The sequence below is a fragment of the Falco cherrug genome, chromosome 1 (assembly GCF_023634085.1).
Source record: "Falco cherrug isolate bFalChe1 chromosome 1, bFalChe1.pri, whole genome shotgun sequence".
NCBI lineage: Eukaryota > Metazoa > Chordata > Aves > Falconiformes > Falconidae > Falco > Falco cherrug.
In genome coordinates this window covers 28,011,987-28,033,430 of record NC_073697.1, presented here as the reverse complement: position 1 = coordinate 28,033,430, position 21,444 = coordinate 28,011,987, and the positions used below count along the sequence as shown (strand labels likewise).

The 21,444-nt window shown below is 39.1% G+C and overlaps 2 protein-coding genes across 2 annotated transcripts in view; both read left to right on the top strand.

Moving 5' to 3' along the window:
• NWD2 (NACHT and WD repeat domain containing 2) overlaps positions 1-15,594 on the top strand; it is a 58,053-nt gene extending 42,459 nt beyond the window's left edge. The window contains exons 4-7 of the mRNA XM_055700574.1: positions 5,290-5,493; positions 7,312-7,456; positions 7,756-8,345; positions 9,919-15,594. Of these exons, the coding sequence (XP_055556549.1) occupies positions 5,290-5,493; positions 7,312-7,456; positions 7,756-8,345; positions 9,919-13,854 (4,875 nt within the window). The 3' untranslated portion in view covers positions 13,855-15,594. The remainder of the gene's footprint in view (positions 1-5,289; positions 5,494-7,311; positions 7,457-7,755; positions 8,346-9,918) is intronic.
• Positions 15,595-20,997: 5,403 nt separating this feature from the next.
• C1H4orf19 (chromosome 1 C4orf19 homolog) overlaps positions 20,998-21,444 on the top strand; it is a 44,115-nt gene continuing 43,668 nt past the window's right edge. Inside the window, exon 1 of the mRNA XM_005435259.4 lies at positions 20,998-21,295. The gene's annotated coding sequence lies outside the window, so the exon portion shown is untranslated. The remainder of the gene's footprint in view (positions 21,296-21,444) is intronic.

The window sequence follows — 21,444 nt, the reverse complement described above, 5'->3', positions numbered from 1 at the left end:
TGCTCTGCATTGATTCTATAAAGTTTTGTTAGATACAAGTGGTTGCCGAGGGTTTTATACATGTTTGTCAGTCTGGTAGCTTTAAACAGTTCAATCACCTTCAGTCTAATGAATCTTTAATTTGTTGTTTTACTATTAAAGGAAAATGACTCATCAGGTGGGAGATTTTGATTCACGAGTCCGCATATAAAACTGTCTCTTGGTACTGAACATAGTGTAAACATTACTGTTCCCTTTAAAAATAATTTCCTATAATATTCATAAAAATGCTGCAATGTTGTTATCACAAATTGAAGTTTTGAATTATTGCTACAAAGTACTGTGGTATTTTTCATAAAGGTCTGAAATAATGATAATGTTTATTTGCAGCCTTAGTATGAAACAACATGAAGATTGTGAGAAATTGTATTTTCCTTCAATTCTGTTGCTTCATTTTTCTTCACTTTTCTATGAAGAAATCTGCGTTTACTTGAATGTATAAGGAATATGGAGACAGAGCAATTTCCAGAGGCTGCTGCAAACCTCTGGCATTGATGCAGTTTAGACACTGAAGCCCCTGGAGGGAAAGTGCAATTCAGAGCTTCTTATTTAGGCCTCTAAAGGTTTGAGTGTTTTTGTAGTACCCTGATAGACTACACTTACACAGCCAGGTATAAATTTAAATATAATGACACCAAAATTGTGTAGGGGAGGTGGCTATTCCCCGGTACCAGCTAGAAGGAGGTACTTTCAAGCTTCACCACTGTGTCCAGACATGGGAAGGTGTAGTTTTTCACAGCCTGGCCACGCAAATACACCCATCCTGAGGCTGTCATGTAGCGTTACAAACAATATTTTATTAAGATTCCAGCAAACACATATACTCTGTTTATAGTCTTTTTTTTTTTTTTTTTTTTTTTACTAGTGACCATCGTTAATGGAAAACACACAGTGCTTCTAGAGAAAGGTGTATTTAGGTGAAGAACAGTTCCCCAGAAACCTGGTGTGTTTAAGTGACACAACATAGCATTTGAGCACTAGTGCCACAGTAGAAAACAGTGGCACTTACTCAGCATGCCTCCTGCTTTCAACATTGGGGTGTGATATAGCAGTCCTTTAGAAAAACAGTGTCAGTTACTTTTGTCCTCTCCAGAAAAATGAAAAGGAGTTGTGTTTCAATACCTCAGTTAAATGGCCAGTGAAACTGAGCTGTAGATTGAGGCTAGCCCAGTGTTATCAGAAAGCACAGAAATAATTCCATGAAGAATTTACTACCACATAAAATATTTACCAGAATATTTATCAAATGGCTACAAGAAGTCAGGTACTAATACCAGAACCTCAGCTAACTTTTTGGGGGCACTGAGAGGAACACAGCTGCAATGCAACATCTGGGATTGCCTTGCTCTAAATGACAGACCTGCTCAGCACAGTATTTATGACTTGCTGGTTCTACGTGTGTAAACAATTCCCTTCTTCATACCAGTGCTGTTCTTTTTATTCCCTGTCATGTTCCTATTTCTATTTCTCTTTGTTTACTTGTCAATTATTAGAATGTATTAGAATATCAAAGAAACCAACTAATTTAATTAGCTTTCTGAATGCACATATTGACCAAGTAGGTGCCACAGGTGTCCTCAAAATCTGTTTAGCTTTGTCCTTAACTTTGCTTTAATTGCAGAAATGCCTAAGTTTTGGCTAAAACATGGAGTCCTTGTTCACATCAGTCCATGAAGCAGTATTCCTGAGTTAGGCAAATTTCAGAAGTATACTCTGGGCTTGGCCAGCTCATGCAGCTTCTATGAAGGACTTGTAGCACAATCCCTGCAATAGTTTTCTGGTGTGCAGTTGGCACAGTTACAGAAGACTGGTCAGCACCATACTGCCTGCTCTTCCCTGAGCAGTTCTCAGGGAAAAAATACATGGCAATGGGGTGCTGGCATGGCCTCTGCAGCTTTGTTTTTGCCTTGATCCAAGCCAACTTTTTCTAAGTTCTAAAAGCAAATGTAAAAAAAAATGTAAAAAAAAAATAGGAAAAATAAAAAACATTTATATCTTTACATGATATTCAGCTGATGTGTTCCTTTGTTGGTATTGCTGTTAGCTGCAGGCTTTCCTAAACACTAGATGTCAACAATAACAAGCTAGACTCAGTTTTCACTTTGCAGTGCAATGTATATTCGCTCAGACTTCTCTTTCCTCCACACTTCCTCACTCCTTTTCTTCCTAGCACTATGCATGTGTCATCTTTTAAGATTAACCTTAAGTTTTCCATAAACCACAACCAACCAAAATGAGGAGAAAGACCTCAAAGCAAAATGATACAAGGTTTATTATGTTGTTTATTAAGATTTATGGATATTCACTGCCATCATCCCAAATGGAGGACACTCTTCTATCTGTGTGATTTCTCTTCTACGTGTGTCTATTCTTCCTTCAACTAATGCTAGACTTCTAGTAAAATATTAGCAATGCCATCTCTAGCACAAAGATACACCATGCTAATGTCCTCTATTGTTTAACATTTGATTTTTTAAAAAGTGAAGGCTTTCAAATAATACTTGCATAGGCCTCCATTTAATTTAAAAGCTCATGATACAGTCATCCACAATGATTCTAGTATTCTGACCATGTCATGTCCCTTTTTATTGTGTTTTGCTCAAGTAGCCAGGAAGATGATCCCTAACACATTATTTACATAATATCTGTTGCAATGACAGATAAGATAGAAGAAAAAAACATACATCCTTTCATTTTAAAGTACTGCTGTTTGTTATTTACCTATAGTACAGTGGAGAGAGAAGAGCACAAACTGTACCAGAGAAGCAGAAAAGTACACAGAATAATTCCAAAACAAATTTCGATGATTAAATGCGGTACATTAAAAACAGACATTTTAATGTTGACATTTTAGTATTGGTAATGAAGGGCCCAGCTATCGATCTTTGCTCAGGCAACTGCCTATTGAATCTACTGGACTTCAATTCAGAAAAAGTGTAGACAAATGAATTTCAAGTAATAATTGCTGTACAAGGTAATAGCAAAATCTGCATAGCAGAGCTCCTCTGAGAGATACATTTCTCTCAAGCTGAATGTGCAAAGTCTTGCAATTCAGCATGGTATGAGTTATTAGCCTCACTCGAATAAAGAAGGAAAAGAGTATTATATTGTTTAACTTCTGCAGCTTCGGAATTCCAAAATTAATAGAGGTCTATGAATAGATTAGAACAGTAAAAACTTTTTCCCTGGTTATCTCATTATGTGAAGCAACATAGCTCTCTCTGTGAGGGGAGTTACTAGTTAGAATGACCACACAGAAAAAATAAATTCATGTTAGAGAAATACTGGATCATTTCATTAAAATTATTATTATATAATTCTAGTTACTAAACACATTTGTTCCTTTCTCCTGACTCCTTGTTGTGCACCCTGAATGAAGCTACTGTGGAATCTGAATGGACAGCCAGGCAAAACCCATCTTTCCCCTAATGCCTCTCTATTGGAGCAGCTTCTTGAAGGACTTGGGTGCTGGGACTTGGCAGAGACTGGAACCTGACCTATATGAACTATCACAATTCCTACATTCCTTCTTTTCTCCTAAACAGTGGACAGGCATTGACTTGTTCCTGTCTGCCAGCTTTCTGTCACTACTCCTCTGTTGGAGGGTGTCAACCACTTGTCATAAGAGCCAGCACTGTAGTTCATGTGAGTTCTTCCTGATCTGCTCCAGGCAAAAATCAGGCAGATTAGTTTACACAATGTGAACTGTGGTCCAAGCTAACTGAGGTGGTTTTGCCTAAAAGAAGTTAGGAAGTGTTCACGTGCACTGCTCTGACATCTCTGCTCTGAAGCTGCAGCACCTAGGATGATGAGCTGCTTGAGTACCTTCTGCCAACATAGCTGGATTCAGAAAAGTGGTCTGCAGGTTCACACTTTTATAATCAGTGAAGCAGGCTTCATCATCATCAGTTATTGATTTTCAAGGTTTAGTTACAGCTGGAAGAGTTTAAAACAGCTTCTCATTATGATGAGTGGTTTAAAAATAATGAATATTTAGATTTTTATTATTTACAAACAAGGTAATTTACATTTTTAGAGTATTACTGTATTTGCATTAGCATTACTTTACTAAGAGGTCTTTCTGATTCAAATCAAGATGCTGACACTGTTGGTTCCTCTCCATATTAAGTACTCCTTCTCATTAACTCATAAATCTTTACTGAATACATTTAAATGAGGAAAGAAATTAAAAAATCCTATTTTAAACGAAGTAGGAATTCTCACTGACTTCCTTGGACTAAGATTTGAATGCAGAATTAATCTGATGATCACAAATTTGAAAAAAAAATGTCAAAAGAATGCAGTAATATCCTATAACTCTATGTTCTCTAAAGCTGAAGAACATGACAATTGTATTTTTATGAAATATTTACAGACAGCAAAATACAGAAGTAAATTCAAAAAAAGTGTATTCAGAGCATCACAACCAATATTTTAATTCTCATTTTTGAAAGTGAAATATCTCCTGTGCCACAGTTTATAAATGAACTGACTTCCACAAACCTTTACCTGTATAGGAAATATGTGCATTTAAGTACTAAAATGGGGTTTGATCCATTCCTATTTGGTATTAGGTCAAAACTGTTTTCCCGTGCCCCCACTGTTCATTCAGTGGACAGCTACTGGGGCAAAGACGTTGAACGTTTTTTGCAGCAAGTGAATATAATACAGCAAAGCAGCTTGTGGTTCTGTAACATTGATCCTTGGTATTGTTGGTATAAGCCACATCTTTAACAATACCAATAGGAGCTGTATGTAACATCATGTGAATTTTTATCAAAGAGAACATAAAATCTTCTGTTCCATTACTGTGGGAACTAAGAATAAAGCCAAGACATAAAGAATCCAGACATGCATCTTTATCCTTAGTCCAGGAAAAAGGATTTCCACATTCGCTTTTGCATGTGAGATTAATCCCAACCTGTGACTAATAATACATAAGTCAATACTGTGCTAACTATGTTGGGTGGTTTTTAATTACTTGTTTGGAATGCCTTTGTATCTTTCTTGCCATTTAATATTATGAAAGACAATGCATCTACTTGAAATTTTATTAACTCATCATAGTAGAATACAGCTCAGTACAGTACCCTTAACAGTTATTCAGCTTACACTGTATGTTTCCCTTCCTAGTAATTTCAAAGTCATTAAACTAACACCACACTGATTTTTATGAAATTCAGATCCTGAGGAGGGTTTTTGCATAACTAAAAAGAAAAAATTAATCCCTACTTTCCTGCAAATACACAGGGCCTATTGGGAGAGAAGTACGGGAATATCCGAATACCAGGGGAAGTTGAGTCAGCAGAATTTGAAATGATCCTGGATGCTGCTGTAGAAGCCAAGCTAGAGACAAGGATTTTAGAAGAGTGGTACTGCAGGGATGAGAATGCAGTGCCACCAGCATATTACCTCAGACCAAAATCTGAAATGCTGAAGAACTACCAGAATACAGTAAGTCATAGTCACCTCCTTACAAAATTCTTCTCTATTAATTACAGTGGCAGGCAGTCCTCAGGGCCAGGCACTGGCCGCTGTCTCTGAATTAGCCTCTACAGTTCTGTCCACAGCTGGGCAACTGGTGCTGTGATGCTCCTTTCCCATACGTGAAGGGAGCAGCTGCAAAACACCAAGGAACATGACGGGTCATGACTCCTGCATTGATGCACTCTCTGGTAACAGCTAGAGCAAGTGGATTTCAGTCATTCATGACTCATTGGGGCTAGTGGGACAGTTGTACAGATTTCTTTTCCCTTCTCTGATGTTGGAATAGGGAGAGCTCAGGCTATCCTGCCCTGATATTGTGCTTTTGCTAGATTTCAATGAACAGGATTTGCAGAGGAAATACACACTTTCCTTTCTGTCCTCATACAAGAAAGGTTTTTAACAGTCAAAAAAGTGCTTAGAGCTGTCCTGAGGCAGATCTCATATTTTCAGCTTATTAACTGTATTCTAACAGAAGATTTTTGAACACTGTTAATTATGATTTTCAAAACAGGCATTTATCTTTAACCAATGACAATAAAAACTGCATATTACCCAGGGCTCAGTTCTACCCTCTTACATATCCAATATACCCAAGAACAGATTTCAGTGTACAAAAAAATGAAATCCTTAACAGTACTCACCTTGAGTGCTTACTGTATTAACACAAGAAAAATTAAATTAAACCATTATACTGCATTCATCTACCATGTAACAGAATGTTTTTTCTGTTGCATGAAAAAACATTGAAAACATGAAAAACATAGACACAGAAAGAGTTTTAATGAGTTGAAGACAGTATAATGTGGCTAATTTTGAAGCAAGTTTTGTAACTTCGCATTTTTTTGCAAATGCCCACAATATCTCTTTGAATAAAGCTTGACTTTTTTGTTATTAAAACTTTTTACCTTTCCACAAGCTACTGATACACAGGAGTGAGAACTTAAAACTAATGAGAGTTTCATCTCATAAACTTACCAAAAGTAATAAAAGATACACAGCTCTGAACATGACAAAGAAGGGTTGCTAGGGAGCTTGTCCTGGAGGCTGCCTTTTTTCCTATTACACCTTCCAGGAAAACTGGAGACCCCTTGAACACTTCACCTGCAGCAAGTAATGCAGCAGTGGCTACTAGCTGCCTTAGAGAAACCTCCATTGTGGCACCTGTGAGATACCATCAGAAAGGATTAGTGAATTTATATTAAAGTCCCTCTCTGGTGACTGTAAGATTACTGTTACTATAGCAATGAGTGAATGAAAGTAATATCACATATAATCTTGTATTTTTCAAATATGGAAGCTAATATTAGGTCTTAATTACAGGTACCAGGAACCTCATTTTCAGATCCAAATTCAGATTTTGAGATCCAATTTTATAATAATAATATTATCATTATTATTATTGTTGTTATTATTATTATTATTTCTTATTATTAAATGAGCAATAATTTTAGCAGTATTACTGCTGCTTTATTATCATTATTTCAGGCTTAGTTCTCAAAACCCTTTTTCAATAAAGGTACTGTTGGTCTTATTCCTGAAAAATATTGCATTAGCTGCCTACAGTAGGAATTCAGAAAATACTCAAAGTAGCAAACTTTCAGAATTCTAAAATGCAATATATTATGATTATCTGCAGTATAAAAAGTGAACTCTTACTCATTTATTTTTAGTGTATATGTTTCTGTGTAACCATGGCATTTATGACCTTCAATGTTAGACTTTTACTTTCTGAAGTTGTAAATGTGTGTATTCCAGCTACTGTTTAACTATGGGTATTTTTTAAAGATGGAATCTTCTTCAAACTCTGTTAATGAAAACAAATGGCAAGATATATCAGAAGAGATTAAGAAAATTTTTAAGACTGCTGTGAAATTGCTGTATGAGAAAGGAAAAATGAAACACAGCCAAGCAAAGAGATATCTTTCCTCTGGTAAAGTTCTCATTATTTCTATATTTTCATTTACTGTGTTTTCTACCAACCTTTCCACAAACAGGAAAATGTACTTCTGTCAGCATTTCTCATGTAATTGGAGAAAAAAAAAGTTCATTGTGCTTGCTTGAGACCAAAACCCATATGAAAGCACCCAGCAATTTTTCTGTGCTTTTTCTGTGTTTTACAAAAAATGGATGCATTCATTCAAGAGTCTGCATGGTGGGGGTGGGGGGATGTTCTTGAAGTGTTTATAAAGAAAAGTTAACAGAGACTCTTGTGTTCTCTTTCCAACTCAGCTATTGAAGATGAACTTGATTTTGCCTTGGGTAAACAAACACCCGCTTTCCTAAAGAAGTGTGTTTGCTACATTCGGAAAATTGCCAACATTGAGCGTTTTGTTAAAATTCCAGAGATGGGAAAATACATGGATGTGGTGCATACAGCTGGGAAGTTTCTACGAGATCCTGAAGCCCATGAGAAACTGATCAAGCTCAGGGATGAATTCATTCCTACCATTGTCGCATCGTCCAATCTGAGAGTGTACACATCTGTCACTCACTGTGACATGAAACTGGGTTACTCCCAAGAAGTGGAGAACCATTACATTGAAGGACTCGGTAAACAGTTCTATGAAGACATGATTGATATAATCCAAGCAACAGTGCAGCAGAATTTTGACACTGAGACAGACTTGCTGTACGATGAAGTTCTTCAGCACTCATCGCTATGTAAAACATACTCCGCTTTTTATGAATATAGATGCGAGGCACTAAACATAGTTCACAAGTACGTTCTACCTAGCAAAATAGGACATATTAACCCTCTTATCATATATGGAGGACCATGCACAGGGAAGACTCTTTTATTAGCTGAAGTGGCGAAGAAGGTAAATAAATACCTTACATAATATGGTGATGTTAGGACTATTAGTGTGTAAAGGCCAGCTTAGTTTTCATTCTTCCTTTTATCAACAGGCCTGATATCAATCTGTAATATATAAATTAAAAATAAAAAGTATATTCTTCGTATTATTGTACACATATTTCAAAAAATACTTACCTTTCAATAATAGTATGTGCTTAGCCAAAACTTCATCAGAGCTTTTAAAAACCTAAGAGGAATCAATATATTTTTGAAATAACAACATGTATTTCAGAAGGATCTCTTTCCCTCTTGTTCCACTGAGGTCCTACCAATCTGAAACCATCTAAATATCATATGCTGGTTTTAGTTTTAATCACAAATACAATATGTCTTTCCAAGTCATGCCATCTTATGTTCTCATCAGAAATTATTCCGGAATTAGTATGATACACTTGCTACAAATCTATCTATAATAACCTGCAAAAATACCTGTACGTATTTATCTGACGTATGCTGTTTAAGTCATTGAGCTGAGTACTACAGGGAAATGAGTGAAACACTTTGTGCAAAGCAGGACCAGTTGCAGAAAAGACCAAGCTGGCATCTCTAAGCCAAATTCTCCAGCTGGGAGTCACAACTTTGAGTTCTCTGCAGGGTGCTCAGGGAATTTAACACAGTGGGCTGGGGAACAGCTGTTTCAGCCAGAAGGAAATGGAGAAGGGTACAATAATGTTTAAAATCCCATATCTTTCCCAATTGTAACTTCCTGTAGACTCACATTAGTTGCATATATGAAATAGGGATTTGCAACTCAAGGCCTCACTGCAGATCTGGGTATATAAGTTAACCTAGAGACTCTGGTTACACTTTTAAAATATTCTGTAATAACTTAAAGTGAGGTTAAAAGACTGAGTAAGAGAAATGAGTGTGTCAGCCTGTACAGAGAGGACTTAAAGCCATATTCCTCACTTGCTTAGAGTACGCTAACCAAAGAATACAGCAAGAGATACCTTTTATCCTTTGTGGCAGCACATAAGAGCAAAAGTCACAGGCACACCAAGACAGAACTGTGGTCCAGCAGAGAACTTCTGTGAAGGTAACCAGCTAGTAAAGGGCAATCTGTGCTCTGATATCTGTCCTCCAAAACCATCAGGGCACGCATTTATACTCAGCTGGGAATCAATGTTAAGTTTAGGTGGGAAGATGGTCTGCCTGGCCAAGGATGACATTGCTTAGTGTCTAAGAAAGTCTATTTATAAGAGAATCTACCTACTGACTTCCAGAAGTGAGGCACAGATTTTGCAAAGAGTGCCCTGAGATTTATGGACTACATTCTACTCATGTCCCCTTAGACGTAAGCCTGTGGATCTGGGTCTTAGTGTTTTGAGGTATTACCTGTGCTAAACAAATATGGCATATGATATGAATTTCATTCAGTGTATATAAATCAAGCCTACCTTGAACTCTGCCAGTAAAAGCATTTCCATTCAACCAGTAACATTTAAAATGTTTATGTACATACAGGCAATCACTTTTTATAAACTCTGTTACTGTGTTTCATTTTGATATTAACTACATTATGCTCTATATTCTAGGCCTATTCCTGGTTGCAAGAAGAAATGGGACCAGATTCTGACCCTGTGGTAGTTATAAGATTTTTGGGATCCACCGAAACAAGTACAGATCTGAAGAATATACTTCAAAGCATTTGTGAACAATTAGCAGTCAACTATCGTTGCCTCGTACAAAGTTACCCAAAAAAGATTCATGACCTTCGGGACTTGTTCATAAATCTCTTGAATGAGTCTTCATTCCACAGGCCACTGGTGATAATATTTGATGCCCTAGAACAGCTAACAGATAGTGATGATGGTAGGAAGCTCTGGTGGCTTCCCATTCACCTTCCCCGTTCAGTACGGATAATTTTGTCAACACTGCCAAACAAGCATGGGATCCTGCAAAAACTGAGGTGCCTTATTCATGAAGAAAATAACTACATTGAATTGACTGCAAGGGACAGAAAGATGTGTAGCCAAGTACTAAAACATCAGCTGCTGCGAGTTAAAAGAAAAGTAACATCAGGGCAACAAATCTACGTCAATGAAGCATTCTCCAAGTGTACACTGCCTATGTTTGTGAACTTAACCTTCAGAGAGGTCAGGAACTGGAGATCTCACAAAGATGTAGATGAGTCCTCCCTCTGCGTCACTGTCCATGAAAGCATAGAGCAGTTGTTTTGGTCACTGGAAAACAAGTGTGGATCAAGACTATTGTCAAGAGCACTTGGCTACATCACGATGTCCAAATCTGGCCTAAGTGAAATGGAACTGGAAGATATTTTAGCTCTTGACAACAGTGTTATGTACGAACTGAGTGAGAGTGTCAGAGAAAGTAACCCACTGAGAATTCCATATATATACATTGCAAGGCTTAAGGAGGGCTTACAGGGGTACTTAATAGAGCGACAGGTGAAAAATGTAACACTGCTGCTTTGGGCAAATAGGCACTTGCAACTAATTGCCCAGAAATTGTACCTGCAAAATGAAGAAGACTTGCATGAAATGCACACTGTCATGGCAGAGTATTTCCTTGGTGTTTGGTCAGGTGGACGAAGGAAACCTTTTTACAGTAATGACCAGTATCTGAATGGTTGCCCTGCCCCTGACAGTAGAGGCCTGAATGAGGATGAAAAGCACTACGTAGATCAGACTGCTTTTGACAGGCAGGCACCTGATCAGCCATGGGTCTTTCAGTGTAATCCATTAGAGCCTGATATCTTTTTTATCAATCACAGAAAAATGACAGAGCTTATTCATCACTTGACACGATGTGGAAGAACAGATGATCTTCTGTACGGAGTCATTATGAACTTCAGCTGGCTGTACACCATGATTAGAATAGGGCAGTTCGATAAAGCACTTTCTGACATAGAACTGGCTTACACCTACTCTCAAGAAAAGGAACTGAAATTTCTGGCCAGTACCCTCCGCAGTATAAAGTTCAAAGTAGTAAAATACCCAGGTTCGCTTTCTGCTGAATTGCAGCAGAGGCTTCTCCCAGTAGTAAGTTCATTGCCCAAACTCAGACATCTCCTCTTAGAATGTGACAAGGATGGACCAAAGTACTGTTCTATTGTCCCTTTGCATTCCTCCATGGATGTGACTTACAGCCCTGAGCGCCTGCCGCTGTCATCCAGCTGCATGCACGTCATCGAGATTTTGCCTACTTTTAATCCCAGTACAATTATTGCTGCTTTAGAAAATGGCTCCATCAGCACTTGGGATGTAGAGACCCGCCAGTTACTAAGGCAGATTACAACAGCTCCATCTGTTATTTTAGGCATGAAGCTTACTAGTGATGAAAAGTACCTTATAGTGGCTACAACAAAAAACACTCTTTTGATATACGATAACATAAATTCCTGTCTTCTGTCTGAGGTGGAAATTAAGGGGACAAAACATTGTGGAGTTGGGGGGGGCTCCAGTTTTATAAACGGATTTACGTTATCAGTCAACCATGTGCTTGCTTGGCTGGAGGCCAGCAAAGATGTTACTGTAATAGATCTGCTTTACGGTTGGCCTCTCTATCACTTCCATTGCTGGTATGAAGTGACCTGTGTGCAGTGTTCTCCAGATGGAGTTTATGCATTCTGTGGACAGTACTTGAACACTGCAACCATTTTTCACTTGGGCAGTGGTGAGAAACTGGCCACTGTGACCTCTGAATTTTCTGGTGGATTTGTGAAATTCCTTCTCATTCTGGACACCGCGCAAGAAATGGTGATGGTAGACAGTGAGGGTAGCCTCTCTGTTTGGAATACAGAGGAAATAGCGAATCCCCAGCTTACAGATGACTTTGACTGTAGGAGAGAAGACAGTGAAGTTGTCAGCATAGAGCTTTCTGAAGACCAAAGTGCAATTTTAATTTGTAAGGCTCTCAGCATTGAACTTCTTGACACTCATGTGTGGAAGGTGGCTGAAAAGTTTAGAGCTAAACACAACGAGCGCTTCATCTCTGCCGTGTTGTCCAAAAACGGCAACTGTATAATTGCTTCAATGGAAAATACCTCAGCCATTTTTGTTTGGAGAAGAGATACAGGACAGTGTATGGCAAGCTTACAGGAAATCTCAGGAACTATAGTCAGGCTAATTAAATCAAATCATCATAACATGCTGCTATCCTTATCCACCAGTGGTGTCCTTTCTATTTGGGATATAGACATCATAACTGCTATGTCCAATATTGACAAATCTGGCAAGCCTATCCAAAGACTGGTGTTGCCAGCCAGAGGTGAATTAATATACACATTGGATGGATCAGATTCTGTCCATAAATGGAACTTCAGCACTGGATTTATTGAAGCTGTGTTCAAGCACGAAGGTATCGTTGAAAACTGTGTGCTGACCTCTTCTGGAGAGATTATGGTTACATCAGATGATAAATGCAGCCAGTACGTATGGCACACAGTTAGTGGTGAAAATATCTTTCGCATTAATGGACAAAAAATCTCGGAGCTAATGATTACTCATAATGATCAATTTGTAGTCTCTCTCTGTGAGCAAAATGCATCCAGAGTTTGGCGACTGGCTACAGGGCATAGAGTTTGCAATATTTTAGTTGCCTTACAGAATGCATTTATAACAACTGCAAATACATTCGTAGTCGGAATGGCGAAGAATAAAGTGTTGGCAGTGAGTCTCTGGACAGGCAGTATAACCAAGAAGTTTTGCTGTGATGATGGTGCAAGCATTGTGGATATTAAGCTGATACCAGACTGCCCAGATATTGTAGTATTTATAACATCTACTGAAACTGTGAACATCTGGAGCCTAACAGAGGAAGTCATCTGCAGACGTGTACAACTGCCTACCAATTTCTTAAAAAATTTGGAAGACTTTGAAATATCCCCAAATGGGAAGCTAGGAATTATAACCCGTGGTGATGAGAACATCAATGTGCTTGATTTATACAGTGGAAAACTCCGTGTGGTTCACGCTCCAGGTGTCATCTGGCGGCAGAGGCTGTCTCGTGATGGCCGCTATCTTGTGTACATCTGTTTCCGCAGTGAAGAAGATGATGACAATGGTGCGGTCTCTAGCTTAATTGTAATGAGGCTAGCGGATGGCAAAAACATCGGTGCCTGTTCTCTTTATAAAACTCCCACTTTTCTTGCACTCTCACAGAGACATTTAAATATTATTATTGGATTTGATGATGGAAGTATAGGTACTTACACTGTAGTGGATCGAGTTGATGCTGCACTGAAAATCAAAATTGCTACTTCAAACAGCCGTCAGATTTTCAACAATACAACACAGGTGATTAGGCCAAAATGTCACAATTACAGCTTCAAAGTGACTGCAGACTGCATTTGGAGGGAATCAACGGAAGTATTTGCAAGGGATAGCCCCATTACAGTTACAGAGCCTGAGGTGAGTGAAGCAACACCAACCAAAAAACACAACTATTGCTATGAGAAAGTGTGCTCAGCCATAGATTGCAGAGGACACAGTTTTGCTCCTGACAACTGAGTAACCATCGGGATGAATTTATCTGAATAACAGTATACATGCATAGATTTGTCTTCTGAATTCACGTAAAAAACAGTGCATTTCTTGGAAGACAGACAGAAACAGCAGAGGGCAGACCAGCTGTTTTTTCCTCAACAAATATTCTTACATTTATGTAAACATAAAAACAAACGTAAAGCAAATGGGCTGCAGGGTTTTTTAATTTTCGGAATACAAGGTTCAGTCCAGGATTTCACCAGGGCCTTGATTAAAAATTTCTAGCAATACTATCAAAATTGTTATGCTATTACAGAAGTTAGGTGATCTTATCTGGGATTGACAAACTGTTTTAATTAGAACTAAAGCTCCACATGATCGATGAGAAGAGTCAGACCACTATTTTATATACCAAGTCACCTAGATGGGTCTATAGCTAACAGCCAACTTTATACCCACTTGCAAAAATGTGTTTTTCTGCTTGATGGTGCAATGACAAGATGTCACCTGCCAACCTGGAACACTTGATACATTCCATCATCATTTAAATAATATGTACTACTTTTTTTTTTTTTTTTTAATTGGGATTAATCTTTGGGTTGAAAGTAGTAGGTGCCAGTAGCTGCAAACATGTCAACATGTGAGGTGATAAGTATTTGTTCACCTCAATGAATGGACTGAAAGATTATTTTTTTTAATTGCATGCAGGGATTTCAGGTTTCTGTATTGTGATAAAAATGATAAAAACCTAGGTCATAAAAGGAATATAGGATTTTGGGTTTTATTTTTGGTTTGGGGAATTTTTTCGTCTTCACAATGTGTATTAGTATAGGTTGTAATGGAAACTTTTTCAAAAAGAAAGGGCGTTACAAATGAACAGTTAAACATATTAATTTTTTTATGTTAAAAGGTTGCTATCCATTTTGTTGTCAGAAAGTCTAAAGGATCTCCTATGTCCCAAAAGTAATTTAAATAGAAAGTTTTCAGACATACCATGTATTAGTCTCGATAACATTTGCCTTACTATCATTTCTGTTCTTTCTGATGATAAATACAGATCAGATGACCAAACACTCTGGGACTGCTTGTATATGTGCTGAAATACTCCACTAAATGTAAAGGCTGTCCAAAGGTCCTTTACTGGTCCAATTTGTAATGGGTTTTTCTTACTTCCACATACTTACAAGCTTCACTTTCTGCTTTAGAACTGTTCTGAGCCTTTTTTACAATTTTACCAGTTTCAAGGCAGAAATTGTGAAATAATGAGAAATGCTTCAGAAAAAAAAATTTCATTTACCCAAGTAAAAAAATAAAACAAAACTGGTCAACATCTGAAAGGATAAGAAGATTTTTCCCTCCTTACATATCTTAAAGATAGCACACCTGTGGAAATATTTTCAAATCATTTAAACAAAACAGTTTTATTTTTAAAATCAGAACGCCATGCCACAAATTTTCAAGAAATGAATGCTAAGCTAGAATTTAATGTAGTGTGTGAATGTTCAGTGTACAAGCCAATATAGTATATTAAGTGACTTGAATGATTTTTCCTAAATTGTTTGCAACCAATAGATCATATTGAATGTTTTTATGTAAACTTTGTATTGTTGGGAAAACCTACCCAATCAGAGATTTATATTTTCATAAATGTCAAATTTAGTTAAATTTTGTTACAGAGTTGTTACATTAGAAATCTATTGCAGTCTTCAAACAATATACAGTCTTGTGTATGCATTGTTTGTACTAATAAACTATGGAAACAGACTTGTGTGTCCCCCTTGATTTCAGGGAGATTTCAGCCTGGCAAAGGGACACAAGGGATTTACAAGTCCCATTAGCCTGTATTTAATTCATTCTTAAGGGCTATAGTCATAAGGGAACATTCCAATATTTTTCCCACTTTAGTTAACTAAATCAAGCATTCAAAAACCAATGAGATTCACAAAAAAAAAATGCATGCTTATATGCTGCTTATGACTAGATTGCATACTGCCATTATGCAAGTCAACATTCGTGAAGGCTTGTATAACCTACCCAGTGGAAAGCACAGAAAAGTTCATTGAGCACCTGAAATCCTTCTCCCCTTCAGACCTGTGGAGCTATGGGAAGGGGCTGTGGGATCCACACCTCCTGGGATCCTGTCCTGAAGGTAAGCAACTTCCACCTTCTTTCAAACACTGGGTATGACTCACACATTTCAGCCTTGAATTCTTTGCGCATAATGTTGGGAAGTTATCTCCCATCTGCCAGGAGAGTAGCTCAGTTTGGGTAGTAAAGGAGTATAGCATAGAAACAAAGCAAAACACAGAAACAGAAATGTTCTTCGTTTTTGGGCACCACTACCAGAACCTAGCTGGTCCCAGCTCAGCTGAGTAGCTTATAGAGCACCCAAACTTGCTTCTCTTGTTTTCTGGCTCAATGAACTTTGGTCTTCTGCACAGTGGCACAGCTTCTTGGGGCTGGAGACAGTCCCCAGAAAAAAGGAGGATTGATCTAAATGTGAGAGCAGTCTTGCCTTCATCTCAGGCCAAAGAAGGAATTGATTTTAGGCCTTGTCTAGTTTGTCAAAGCAGTGGACTGACATACGAAAGCAGTGATGCTCTATATAACAAGCCATGGGTGTTCTTGTCCTGCTTTGAACCTTAGTCTTTTATGTTCTAATCAAGGACAGCAAGAGTGGGGCAACACTATTATTTTTCTTAATTGTAAAACAGTGAGAAAGATGAACATGATTACTAATCCACTTAAGCCCTTCAGCCAAATGCTGGGTTCCTTACCTCATTGAAGGATGCTGTTTAAGTCCTGTCCCTCCTCATAGTTTTTAAACTATCTCATTCAGCTTTCCAGATTTCTGAATCTATTTCTCATGGGTCAGACTGCTCACAGTGAGCCTAAGCAGCAGACACAGTTTCTGAATGGCATTAGGCTGCACAGTGTCCAAATACTTGCTACTGCAAGAATAAGCACTCCATAGCCCCTCACAAATCTGTCTCCAAGTACATCTGTGTAGTGGTACAGGGACAAAGTAGTTTCTGTAATAATGAGCCATCCCTAATGGCTCTATCCCTACACAGGAATACAGCAATTTACTTTCTTTTAAGGAGTACTATTTGCATATTTAGAACAAACCTTTCATTTATTCTTTATATGAAGTGCATCAATAAACGGGCTTAGATAGGGTCCGTATTTTCTGACATAGAAGACTCTAGGAATAGGCTGTAACTGCAAGAAAGCTTTAGAGGGGAATTAGCCGGAAATTCTTTGGCAGACAAAGGTAAGCCAGAGGTCAGCTAGAAAAAATATTTTTATCAGTCATTTCCTTTGTACCACAGCTGGGGAATGCACGGCCCGTGACTTTATTTCATACAGCCTGTGGCCATTTGACTTTTTTCACATTATTATCAGATAACATCAAAATGTAAGTTAACATGTAGCCTGGAAAAGGCATTCAGAAGGCATTCAGGTTTCAGTGGTTCACCAGCCCTGATTTCTCCTTGCTGTGTGTTCAAGCCCTGTGCATAAACCTATGGAAACAGAAGTTTTAGCCATCTAGCAAAGGGAATGTGCAGCAAAAAACTATCACTAAAATGGCATTCATATGCAGGGGGGACTATTTCAGCCACAGATCAACTTAAAATCCTAAGATTTTCCCCTTGCTCAAAAGCTATATGTGTCTGTATGATACATCATAAAATGGGGCCTTTAGATCATTACCATTAGGGTATTAGCAACAGTCTGCTTTGTTTTATTTTGTTGATCAAGGATTAAAAAATATCTGTTTTAACACAAATATTAAGACTGCAAAAGGACAGAATGCTGAAATAATTTTTTTCTTTTAATTATAAAACCAAAGACATTTTTTCACACATTATTTTTTGTGTAATCATAAAATTGATCATGTAATCATCAAAACATGGACTAGGGCCTTTGGATAGTTCTGGTTATCAAGGATTTATTATGAAGAATCACTGTCAAGCATTTATGCCACAAATATGACATACTGCAAAGTTCTTGTACCCTATTAAGGATGTTATTCTATATCTCTTCCTGGAATACCATGTTGCTGCAGGGAAAGTAATGAGCTACATCTTCCCAGCATGGTCACCAAACACCATTCCTTCCAGTTTGAAGGTAGTCTTCTGACTTATATGATGGGAAGTGATGCTGTCAGTGTGGGTCTAAATCATAGTCTCAATTATCAATTTCAACAGGGAGGTCAAAGGCTGAAGGAATAGTCATCATGATCCTTCCCAGGGCAGGATGAGGCATTTCATCATGTGCTTCTCCAAAAGGGGCAGTTTGAATCACCATCCTTCTGTGAAAAAGGAACTTTCACTATCAAGGACCAGCTACACCATGCTAAATTCACTTGAAAACACAGGCCAATAACCAGAAGACTGTAAGGGAACATTCTCCCAAGATGTCCAGTCCAGCAGAATGTGCTTTCAAAAATCACAAGTGGTTCCCAAAGTGACTGTTAAAATCTGGCTGTAGCAAGCTCTTCTTCCTGTTTCTTCTGCCCTATCATCCCAAGCCCATGCTGCTCCTGCTTACTAGGGTGGGTAATGTTCCCATCCCAACTCAGCAAAGCCCCTGACATGTTCCCAGCCATGGTACACTGTCCACCTGCAGCGCCTGCCCTTTTGGCAGCACACTGCGCTCCTTTCCAGCCTCAGCAGGGAATATACAAAAAGCAAATTTAAGGCACATTCACATGTTCCTGCTCTCACAGCTTTCACCACACAATACTGCCACACCAGCATGAGTCTTACTTTTACATAGCATGTAACAGTTAAATAAAATAATCTCCCGGCTTTCATGCTACAGCTCTGATTCCACATGCATTTCAGTGCATGTGAGAAAGCTTCTAGACTAAAATAAATCTATTCAGCATATTTAAAGTGAAATACACACACTTGCAAGGTGACAGATGAAGCAAAAATCCAGACATGCTGTAGCGCAAATGAAGACAGAACATCCCAAAAGCAACAGGATAGTTTGCTGCCATTTGTCTCCATTATTCCATTGCCTGTTAGTAAATTGCCCAGCACTTCCCACTGTAATATCATGTTGATGATAGTATCTGATGTTACAAAGTTAACCTTTTGGGCTGTAATTTTTCAAGGCAGACTTCTATCTCAGCAGCAACATTCTCCAGAAAACCTCAGCCAAAACAGTTGACTAAGGTACAGGAAAGAGATTAGAGGAAAAAGAGGATTTCTGCAGGCAGAATGTCTCGGCTGCTTTTCCTTTGAAAATATGTTGTCACACCCATGCTTTTGAAAAAGGACTATGGGTTGGTGAGACAGTGATCATTTCCTGCAGGAGACAACTGTGAAAATCTGACCAAAACATCACAGCAGTTTGCATGTATTCATAGAAAATACTAGGTTTCAGGAACAGTCCCCTGCTTGGGACTGCAGAGGCTGGGGCAAAACTTCTCTACTACTGCAGAAATACTGGGTGTGAGTTCAAGAAACCACAAGAATCAAGTTTGTAGAATGACAAAAATACAGTAGCCCTGAGAAGGGTCTGAAGGAGGCTGGGTATCAGGGAAAAAAGGGAGGCAGCCTCCCCCAGGTCACTTCCAGTGATCTCCTAGCCTACAGCATAGCTTTTTGACTGGTATGTTTCTCAGCCTGTTAGCCCAGCTCATTAGCCCAACCACCATGAGGGTAATGGCAAAATACTACCAGATGCAGAGGTGGCCCACGGGGGCTGGCTCTGGCTTGGCAGGGCTGTAAGCTGAGTAAACAGCACACAGCATGTATGGGTCCGTGCACAGCATCACGCTCCGTGCTGTCTGCACCTTGCACCCTCCTCACCCTTCTCTAACAACCTGGGGATGGGTTAGGCTGACAATTCTTTACTTACTGATCAGAGAGCCTTTGGGAGAGTTCAGTGAAGGTTTTGCAGTAAGACATTTCCTGGCTCTCGAAGCCCATTTTCAGCTAAGACTAAAAGCTTACAGGAGAAAAATAAAATAAAAACTAGAATCTGCCAAAGAGCTGTTGCAGAGCTTTGCAGTTCGCTAGCTCACAGGCTATAAATGATATTTGGCCTTTACGATATGCCATAGCTTTCTGCTTAAAAGAAGCATATCCAAAGCAGCTTGTATTAATTTCTTTGCTGGCGTCCGGCGTTTCAGCCTGGCTGGCGTGGCTGCGCAGTGGGCGGCGGGGCTAGGTGGCGCCGGGCTAGGTGGCGCAGCCGAGTCTCTGCGGGCCAGCTCGGGGACCCCGCTGCCCCCTCAGCCCACTGCTGAACCGAGTTCGACGGTCGCATCTTTAGCTCGCCGCAGCGCGCGCGAGGGGAAGCACGACAGGGCAAACAGCCCGCTGCTGAAGTGGCGTTTTAGGAGGATGCTTTGCATGAGCCCGACTCCAGCACGCTCCTTCCATGGGGAAGGCAAGGATACAACCCCTGCCAGGCAGGGAGGCAACTCTAAATCCAGCATTATTTAGGCTGAGAACAGCACACCCTATAGCAGCTGAACCTCGTATAACGGCTTCCATGAGGCTTAACATCACGAACAACCGAAGGATTTAGCAGAACATTTCCAAAGTACTATTGAGTAGGCTCTGTCAGCGCTGCTTTGGACCCCCTCGGTTGTGACGCAGGCAGTTAGGTGACACAATGTTAGTGCCAGTTCTTTCCAGGAGGGCTTTTTTTACAGTTTCCAGGTACATCAATATGTTAAAGATTACAGCTGGGAAACACCTGACCCAGCTGCTTGCAGATATTGCCTAAATAAAATCTCTCCTCCTGCACAGGGAACACTCTCGTAACAGGATTGTGGCAGCAGAACATCTTTCACAATAATTTTGGAAGCACCACACCCAAACCAAAAAAATTCCAGGAAAGTCAGCAACTTTCATAGGTAAACATGATATGATGCCTGCAAATACACCTTATACCCGAGTTCCTCAGTAAAGCATCACCCAAAACAGTGGGGATTAAATGTCATTGCTTGGCAAAATGTAACAGAGGACCTTTCTGCCAAATCCCTCCAGCACTCTTTGGGATATGAGGAGACTTAATGATATGAATATGCAAATGACAATATTAATACACTGACAGGCTCGAACTTTGTTGTGGGTGTTGTAAGGGACTGTCCCAGAGAAAAAGGAATCACTTAGCATGTGTTCTTCCTCTTCCCCTTCTTCTAACCCTGACCAGGAAACGGTGAGCTCTATCTGGTTTTTATCCAGCTTGCAGGTAAAGGGTTACAGATTCTAGGAAGTATTAAATGCAAACTTTAAAGGATTTTATTTTCATCTACAGTCACATGATGCCTTAATACCCAATGACACTAACTACAGTGTCTCATTAAGAGGTCATGCAAACTCCCAAGCTAAACAAGGCATTCTTACATATTTAACATTCAAATGCAGAAGCCAAGCTAAGCCATGGAAGATTGTAATCAGAAAAAAGCTACACTTCCTGATCCACACAAAAGCTACAGGTAAGAAAAGTTCTTCTTCCTTTGAACTTGTAACATTGTGCTTTCAAGAGAAACTGTTTACAGGGCATATTTTGTACTCGCTTTCTTTTTTTCACTTTCAAAATAGCCTAACAGTTTTATCCTGAAAATATCTGGTATCACTTGTTCCA